Here is a 9,703-nt window from a genome sequence, read left to right as displayed (position 1 = left end):
AATCAGACAGACACCTCAGATTCATTTTGGTAGCATAAGCAACAAAAGCACCACCAAGCACATGATTCACGATAAGTTTGGAGGGTTCTTAAACTCAGTCTTCATTACAGTTGATATGCAATTATAATTGCTCAAACTATATATCACCATCTCAGACATAACAGCTGATGAGCATCCATGTCCATGGCAGCGCAATGCGTAAAACAGACTCGTACTAAAGGAAATTGACACGAGAAACAAACTGTTGAAGGATTCCATGGCTTGTTCCTCTATTATGCTCGCAGTCGCAAAGAGCTGAGGCATCATCAAAATCACATTGTCAGCGTTGAGTCCAATTTCTAACCATCATCAGCAATTGTATCAAAAGCTATGTACAATAAAATTTATAAAGCAAATAGAAAAACAGCCTTTAAGTTTGAAGAAGCAGCTTCTTTGGAAGGCATCTGATGATCTATTTCCATTACTATGAATAAAAAGAGAGGGGAAAAGGATCACGGATTCGGAAGATCTAATACCCATGGAATGTGAGCAGACATATCCTTCATCGAAAGCGTCTTTTCACAAGGGCAAAATTCTAGTTCTAATTTTGTGTTCCGACCAAGCTGCAATCTTCCACTACCTGAAACCCTAGTCACAAGACAAAGTTTCCTTTCATCAGCCAAGTGGTTGTGATTTAAGGAAATACAAGGTGAGGTCGTGGAAACTGTTTTTTGCTAGTTTATCGACACAGCCACAAGGGTAAAGTTTCCTTTTGTCCTAAGATAAGGCTTCTTGTTAGTTCCAATACCATTTGTCAACACAGACAAACTAGCACAAAACAGTTTTGTTTGGGCCAATGATCGAAACTTCAAAGGGAAACAAAATTTTAAAAGTTTCAATATGCTGACAAACTTTTATCACAGTTCTAAAAAGCCCCTGCTTAAGCTGCATAATGAGACGTCTAAGTAGATTTTAAAGGGAACCATATATATGATCGAATAGACATCTAAGTAGTTTTCCTTCATAGCACGTGGTGCGTAAGCCACCATTGGCATATCCCAGGTTTCTTGCACAAACTGGGTCATCACAAAAAAATACTCTCTCACTCACATTTTCACTCTCTTTTAGTTGAAAGTTTATGTAATTTGGCAAAAGGATTCAACCATTCCTCCTATTGTTCAGAAATAAATGAATCATGTGAGAGTATATCCATCACAACACAGGCAAAATCTTCAAATTTCCCTGCTAATATTTCACACCACGTTTACTTGTGGCAAAACCGCAAGCAACCAAACAAGCAGATTCCCATGTGCAATTGTAATGCTCACAATCATGCAATTAGATTGCATCCATTCCTACTCTAAATGAAAGGTATTCAAATTACTGACTAAAATGTAATCTTAGCACAATTACTCACTTCAACGAACCATAACAACAAAATCAACAGGTTTTCCATGAAGAGAATCTATGTTCAATGATCAAAGAGAGATGGAGTGCAAACATCGCCTGTTAAATGAAAGTAATCCAAAATTTCATCACACTGAGCCTCACAATGTGCTTACTAGCTTCCTGAAAACCGTAAACAGCTAAACAATCGGATCTTCCATGCAGCAATTACATGTTAGCAATTGCATGAGCATCCATCAATACTAAAGCAAAATGTATTCGAATTTCGAACTGAAAAATTAGAACAACATGATTTCTAACATCCACAAACCTAACAACCAAGCAAACATGAGCAACACGATCACGAATTCAGAGTAATAACCACTGGAAGTAGGAAAGGTAATCCAAAATTTTTACTATTCGGTCTCATAAAAATGCTTACTTCTGCAAAACCTAACAACCAAACTAATGTTCCCTATCCAGCAATTATATGATCGCAATTATGCAACAAGATGGCATCGACACAGCTAAAACGAAAATAGAAAAATAGAAACCCTAGCATCCCCAATCGAGAATAGAAAGGCGGATAATACCGGATGCGAAAGAGAGCGAGAGGGGCCGAAAGCGGTCAGGCGAGATCCTGATCGTCGAAATCGTCCTCGAAGGAGTTGAAGAAGTCGACGTCGACGGGGGGCTGCTGGCGATCGAAGTCGGCGAGGATGTCGACGGGGTCGGCGTCATCAATCTCCATGCCGATGGACACGCCCACCGCCTCCTCGATCTCCTCATCCTGCTGCTGGTTGTACAGGTACGACGACGCCGGCGGCTGCTTCATCGCTGCTGCTGCTTCCTTCGCCGACACTCGGCTCGACCTATCGACTTCCGGTTAACCCTTGCGATTTGAGGCCTCATATATATAGCAAGGCGATCCCTGAACCGCCACGCACCGAAGCATCCCAATTATCCAAATCACCCCCTACTTTTCAAGAATACAAAATACCCCCCTCGCCCTGACCTTATCAATTTAACTGAATCAACCCAACAGAATTTAACTGAATCAAACCCATATAACATAACGGATTGATCATTTTCAGAATTAGTAAGTGACTGAAAAATCACAACTAAGTAGCCAAGTCAGTCTTAAAATTGTAGTCCTGGAGTCGAGTTGATTACGAAATTATGTTCATGTGGCTAAGTTCGCCTAAAGTTACGGTTAGCCACGAAATCGTGGCTAGACGGGCACAAAATAGCTCAACCAGGAGATCAGGATTTGGCAACCTCAGCTGTGATTTCATGACTAGCTGCTCACTCAACTCAGCAGCCACAAAATCACAGTCAGGGATTGCCTAATTTTGAGTAGCCGTGCCGTGCCGTGCCACGCCGTGCCGTTTGTCAATGAAATCGTGATTAGGCGACTGCAAAATCACAACCAAGCAGTCAAGCTAGCTGTTCAATCGCGGCCGAGCGGCCGCCTGTTCGAGCAATTTCACAGCCAGCTCAACTGCTTGGCTGCAATTTTAAGTGACCTCCTGGCCGCGAAATCGCAATCAATTGTACTATTCTAGTTGAGAAGCAGCTTCTACTTTGGACATAGTACCAGCAAAACGCTTCGACTCTTCCATGAATTTCTCCAACACAAACAAAGAGCATGATCAATGTGTTTCAGCACAGAGCATGATGTTTGGCACATGGCATTACAAGGATTAGCCAGTCTGCACTAGCTTCTTGCCATGGCAAACAAAGTGAAACAAACACTAATGGCTTTTTTTCCAACTCAAGTAAAGCTTAAACAAGCCACAGAAACTATGTATTTTGAGGTCTTTACCTCCAATACAGGTATTTCAGTCTATAACATAATGAAGAACACAATCCAAATAGATGAGTACAGCAAGATAACTTGATAAGTTATGATTGATAGAAGTTCGTGGTTTGATCAGAAGAACAAAAAAATACCATTGAGTTGGAGAAGCAATGGGAGAAGTTTGTCCTATGACTTCTTGATCATGTAGCCAATAAGAGCACCAAGCAATCCCACCAGCATCACAAATGTAATGCCGAAGCCACCTTGGCGCATGCTGCATTCTTTCCTTAGTAAATCCTGTCATTATAGAAACATCATAGGAATGTTAGTATCTTGAGAAAAAAGTATGTGGTGATCAAGGGGGAATAATGGCAAAATTCTATGTTGACATTTTGACTGTGACCGGAGTGGTGGGTTTTGAGGCGGAGCCATGCTAACATTAGACATGTTTCGCCATAGTTCAAAGCTTATCGACACAGAATCATGTTTTCATCTTATAATTCTCTACCATTTAGCTTTTTTATACAATACCTCTATACCAATTTTGCAGTCAATTGAATCAAATTTAGAGTAAGAAATTATATTAAAAAACACCAATTTACAGTCATTAGTACTTTACTAATAACAAACAAGTATTGCATATTTCATGAGAGTACTGATTCTTATAGCATCCTATAAAGATTCCTTGAATTATGCTCTTAGGAGGTATTGGAATTCACATGTTTGCCCACAAATATATGTGGATTAAGCACTGAGAGTTAAAATAGAGCCACACAACTAGAAAAAGACGTGCAAGTATATGAATGAATACATCTCAGTTTCTTTGAACTCAACGTCACTTTTCTTCTTTGGAGTTGTTGGTGCTCAATTTGGAGTTCACTGTCCTTTTTTATAGTGTTTTTTTACCTCTTTCCCATGGCTGACAAACCAAATCAAAGGACAAGGCGAATAGAAATTTGCGGTCTTGGTTGATTCAAAATGGTTGGCACCAGTGAAAACTTGTTGATCGATAGTGATCAGAACTTGAAATCACGGATTTAGAGATCTAAATTTTTTATTGTTGTTTCCCTCATAATTCCCTTAGAATTGATATATGCAGCTGGAGAAATCTAGAAAAATATTCTAGGGATGCACCGAGTAGACATCCAATACCCTTATTGATTGCATGAAAAATTATTAGATACAATCTTGTTGCATATCCATATCTAAGTCGAAATATATAGCTGATTTGACATTTTGAATAATCTGTAGGAGGTATCTGAAAAGGCAAGGAATATACATGTTGGACAACCTTTCTGCACCAAACTGCTACAACCTTAATCAAGTATGTGTATGTTTAGCTTGAGTTGCTCTCATCCACCACACAATAGACATTCTGTTGTATTTTAATTTTTTTTATTACAGACCACTAAATGAAGCTAAACTAATTAAACTTGTCCCATTTTATTTAGCTTTCAAACTTCATCTAGCATCAACAATAAATGTGCCATGTTTGGATCCCCTCACATATCTCTTCCCTGAAACAGGGAAAGCCACCTTATCCTGAGATAATGGTATTCGCTAGCCTCTTCTCTTCCTGTTTTGTTGTTGGCTTTCTATCTAGCACTATCTTGCCTTCCTTACTCTCTTTGATCCGAGAGCTCTCATATTTGTCTGACATTCTTAGCTTACCTCTTTTCTGACATTATATTCTTATACCTTTGGAACGTGTAGGTTGCTTTAAGTGGCAAAGCTTTCAGGCCCTGAACGGATGTTCCAGTGTTAATGAATGTTCTACTGAGAATATGAATTATCATCTTTGGAAGAAGACAGTTTCTTGGGAATATCTAGATCAATAGAAAGGCCTCCACTAATGAAGAATTCCAAATTTGGGTTCCTCTATTCAAAAATACTCAATTCAACCATTTTAAATTGAAGTTGTAATAAAATTGATCTAGTTGGTACCAATACCCAAAACATATTAAATCATGATAGTGATAACATAAAATGAGGAAAAACTGTCATGAAACTATTTCACCAAACAACTTGGTAAAAAGCAATTTGTATGAAGGGGTAGTTCAATTATTCGCCACAGTGGATTGGGAGAGAGTCTCATTCGGATAATGTCAAATACAGGAGCCCTAATTCAGTGCAATGAATTGGGTATACAATGAACTTTGAAATGGAAACATATGAAGAAAACCTATAACAGAAATAACAAAGAATCAAAGGTTGCAGTCACCAGACTAGTCCCCCATATTTTCATTATGACTTAAATGATAATCTGCAGAATTAAAGCCAAATAACAGACTTAAAAGAGTAAAATACATTTGCATGTAGAAAACTGCATACCAGTTCTTGCCTGAGCTTCTGGTTATACTGAATGGCAGAATTTTTTTCTTCAGTCAATTTTGAGATCATAGCCAATGCCTGTATTTGGCAAACAAAGATAAGCTATTGCCACTACAAGTCTACTGGATAATAAAATCAAAAGAAAAAACATGTCTAAGGATTTTACTAATAATAGATAGCATATGAAATAAGAATGTCAAGAGAAGTAAATCTAAAATTATTTTATTTCATAGATCAAGGTGCTACATTTGGTGGTCAAGCACTTAAAAATGTAGGTTCCCAACTTGTATTACAATCAAGCCATCAACAAGCTAACCATTTATGTATTGAACTAGACACATTGTCAGATAAACTCACAATGGACATAAGAAATTTGGAAAGCCCAGTCAAACAAAAATGAATCATAACTGAGAAGCCATGTGTTTGACACTAAATCTATGAAAATCCTAAACTTAGTTCTAACCTTGGATGTCAAGTAAATTGATGCACATCTTTAGTCTAGTTATGTAATCATTAAACAATAAGATCCACTTAACCAGACACAATGCTGAAATTATAGAAAGTAACACAAAGAAGTAGATGAGCATCAAGATGCGACCATGCCGTGGATCAAACAACTAAGTGATTCAGAGAACACTGACTCTGTAAAATCATAAGACTTTGCGCTGCTAGACCTGATACTCCTCAACATTACATTTTTAGAAATAATAAAAACGATGATAATTCAGGCCCAAGGAAAATTCAGGATACTTCTTTTTTGAAAGTCAAATTTGTGCATTTTTTTATGTGGCTCATTATTAGAAGCCAGTTTTGAGGAGCTTTGTGTTAAAGAATAATAAATCAGAAAAGATCGGCCAAAAAAGAATGGATGAGACAACGAAAAGTTCAAGATTCCTAATTTTCTCCAGTGAATAGAATAGATCGAGTCACTTACTTTTTTCTCGTTTTTTTATTTTAACAAATCACTTGTAAACCTCTATGCAACATGGTATTTGGTTGTATTTGGCAATTTATATTGTTCTGATATTAGCTTATTTTCTATCTGTTTGATGCCAAAACATATAAAAGCAAAGGGAGAAAGAAATTACCTCTGATGACTTCTCCTTTTGGGGTTCATTTGACCTAGTTTCCTGAAATTTGTGTAGGAACCAAATAAACTAAGCAACATATAAAACAATTTGAGTATGCATCATTAAGGTTCTATTTAGTATTTACATCCTCGGAAAGGAGAGGAGAGGAGGGAAAAGATTTGATCTCCTCCGACCTTGTTTACACGCACAAAGAGAGTGGAGAGGAAAGCTAGGTGGAATAGATAAAAATACCCTAAGTACCTAATATTATTATGTAAAAATTGAGAAGGGATAAATTGGTCATTTCTCAGCATTTCTCTCATCCACCTTTTCTCTTCTTCTCCCTTCAAAATTAGCAGATGAATCTAGCGCCAAAAAATGGCTCTGCCTCGGAGTACTACTCACTCCATCCTCTGCTCAAATCACACAGGTAACAGCAAGCAGAGAGTGACTCTGCATGCTGCTCTCCTCTCCTACCGAATAAACAGGCCCTAAAGAAAGAAACATTTGTTCTAATGCAGCACAGTTATGGACTGGTATCATTGTACTTACTGAATCATGTGTTTGTAAACTTTGATCCCCATTTTCAAATGTTGATGACCTTGGTGAAGATCCTTCTTCTGCTTCCTCAGGCACAGGCGAGGGTGGACTAGAAAGAACATAAACTACCCGCAACTTGAACTCATCTACAACCTTACCAGGTTCTTTATTGAACTGACAATTTGAATTTATAATCAATTCTAGTTACTGTTCTAAAATAAAATAAACAAAAAAATATTTATATGGCAATGAACTACCATTTCAGGGGTTACATCCTTGGTCGTTGCACTATGCTCCGTGATAACACTCTGAAGTAGGAACTTGTCTTTGCATTGCATGTCAGGTGGGGCTTCCTTTTGAGCTTGCATTGTGACTAAAACATCGAGCATGAAGGATATAAGCAGTAGTAAGATTGAATGATGAAAGCAATGAAAGTGAATCAGTTATCTAACATTCCCAACCAAATCAAGAATTAAGGGGTACCTGTGACATCACATGTGGCCCTAGGTAAGACAATCCCTGTGTTGGGGCGAACACAATATTTCTTTGGATTGGTTGTTTTAACCTATAATGCAGGACCAAATCAATGATCAATATTTATCATCAAATCCTTCTTTTTTTGGTACTTTACCAAGTCAAGCCCCTGCACTCATTAATGATTAAACATGCTCCTCATGCTGATTTTTTATCATACATGCCCCAACTTTTTTTTCCAATATTGATATTGGGTTTGAAATGACAAATTAATTTGACAATCAGCAGCGTAATTTATTAAGAAAAGTTAGATTATCTTGAGCACCCTCAAATCTAAATTGGAATCACACCTCAATTTTTGCATAAAGTTATGGATTTAAACCCATAAATTGATTTGCAAATCTACTTGCATGATGAAAAAATAGACAAAATGTCCGCTAAGCTTGTTTACAAATGATATAGTTGGACTAGATATTACATGTGATGAAGAAATGTATGGTGATTCATATACATGAATGTAACAGCTGAAGCATATAATGGCTGTAGCATGAATAATTTTACATAATGCTGAGGCGTGGATGATAACCAATAAGTGATTTATATTGAGATGACAATTTTTTGTGGTTAACAAAAAACTCAAACAATTAGATTTGAATGAATATCATATTATAAGTTAATAGTTTTTCACCATGCAAGTAGATTTGAAGTCAACTTGCAAAGTCAAGACCCTAGTTTACAGAAACTTAAGGTGTGAGAGAACCCAAATTGAGGATATTAAGTTGGAAGGTGATGAAAACATTAGTTATTTTTTCCAAAATGCCACATGAAGCTGATTTGCAGAGCAAATTGCCAGACTAAGATGTGAAAGATCCTAATTTGACCATCTTAGGTTGGAAGATGATCAAAAAAATCATTTTGCTATCCATAAAACATGAGTTGGGGAGGGAAGTTGAAAATCAAGAATAATCTTGTTAAAACAAACTGGATCATGAAATGGTAAAGAATCAACAAGATTTACTCAAAGCCAGAAGCGTGTTAAAACACTCATTTTCTGATTGTGCAGAAAGAGGTGAGGCAGTTATAATAATGCAATAAAAGGAGAAAATAAATTTGATAAAATGCTTTTCTTTTAGCATGCATGTAGAATGCCACAGATGTAATAATAATGCAATAAAAAGGTGAAAACAAATACCTTAAAGGCAACATACTGATCTGTCTTGTTAATTAGCTGCAGGGAACACGAGCTCTGCTTCTTCAACTCAACTGCTCGATCCACAACCAGTAAAAAATTTGTTAGCAAACTAACTGAATCATTTGCGATCAAACAGTCCAACCAAGAAGCCAAACAAAACAATCCACAACCATCACGCACGATCACCAAAAAAGGGGACTTTCGAGGATCAAATGTGAACCATTAAGCAAGTTTGAGATCGTACGCGACTCCAACCTCACACCGTCCAGAAAGAAAGCCAAACAGCGGAATACACACAGAAAACATGGATCAATTGATCGAGGAGGAGAAAAGGGAAATGTAGGACTTACAAACGAACTTGAGCTCCTTAGGCTCGATTTCCAGGAACCCTCCTCCGTTCATTTCTCCTCGCGCCTTCTGATCTACCTTTACGACGGATCTGGAAATTTTTTTTCTCCGCCTCTGCTTGCGATTCGTTGCCTCCTCCAAACAAATTGAATGTGTAGAACCAGGAGCACGGTACAACGATGGGATCTCGGAGAGGAAAGGCTCGATTTTGGAGGAGCGCAGATCCCTCTCGCCCACTCTCTCTCTCTCTCTCTCTCTCTCTCTCTCTCTCAGTCGCAGTCCACAGGATCCATCGATCGATAGTAAAGACTATTAAAATTTTATGATTAAATATTATTATAATAATACTGATTAATAATTTAAAAGATTATTTATATATAAATAAATTAATAATTTTATTTAAATATACGATCATAATTAAATACACTCGACACGTGATAATATTACGATGCATATTTAAATTAATTAGTAATTTAATTATCATTTTAATACAATAATATTAAATAATATTTATATTTTCATATATACTATAAAATCTAACGTTTTAGAATTTTATAATTTTTAAAAACAATCTTAAAGATG

The 9,703-nt window shown here is 37.0% G+C and overlaps 1 protein-coding gene and 1 long non-coding RNA gene across 2 annotated transcripts; both read right to left on the bottom strand.

Annotated features, from left to right (window-relative positions):
- Nucleotides 1-37: 37 nt before the first annotated feature.
- LOC141815423 (uncharacterized) lies at nt 38-2,243 on the bottom strand. Its single transcript, XR_012600545.1, has 2 exons — nt 1,959-2,243; nt 38-294 (listed from the first exon to the last, which is right to left on the bottom strand). It is a non-coding gene; the product is annotated as an uncharacterized LOC141815423 (long non-coding RNA).
- An 842-nt stretch (nt 2,244-3,085) lies between these two features.
- On the bottom strand, nt 3,086-9,380 carry LOC141814595 (vesicle-associated protein 1-3-like). Its single transcript, XM_074702534.1, has 8 exons — nt 9,124-9,380; nt 8,774-8,844; nt 7,591-7,672; nt 7,365-7,480; nt 7,120-7,281; nt 6,586-6,627; nt 5,498-5,575; nt 3,086-3,463 (listed from the first exon to the last, which is right to left on the bottom strand). Exons 1-8 carry the CDS (start codon nt 9,173-9,175, stop codon nt 3,353-3,355), a joined length of 714 nt encoding a protein of 237 aa, XP_074558635.1. The 5' UTR covers nt 9,176-9,380; the 3' UTR covers nt 3,086-3,352.
- Between the last annotated feature and the right edge of the window lie 323 nt (nt 9,381-9,703).

Source organism: Curcuma longa, chromosome 21 (genome assembly GCF_044706935.1).
Source record: "Curcuma longa cultivar G26 ecotype Majalengka, Jawa Barat chromosome 21, ITB_CL_G26_1.1, whole genome shotgun sequence".
In the NCBI taxonomy this organism is placed as follows: domain Eukaryota; kingdom Viridiplantae; phylum Streptophyta; class Magnoliopsida; order Zingiberales; family Zingiberaceae; genus Curcuma; species Curcuma longa.
Note: the sequence above shows the minus strand (reverse complement) of the source record. Positions and strands in the feature narration are given on the sequence as shown.

Excerpts from the sequence above, each read along its gene's own strand:
- LOC141814595 (XM_074702534.1), bottom strand. The coding sequence starts at position 9,175 with ATGAACGGAGGAGGGTTCCTGGAAATCGAGCCTAAGGAGCTCAAGTTC. Across the intron at positions 8,845-9,123 it reads TAAGGAGCTCAAGTTCGTTT|TTGAGTTGAAGAAGCAGAGC; the intron begins GTAAGTCCTACA and ends TGGATCGAGCAG. Across the intron at positions 5,576-6,585 it reads AAAAGGAGAAGTCATCAGAG|GCATTGGCTATGATCTCAAA; the intron begins GTAATTTCTTTC and ends TGCCAAATACAG.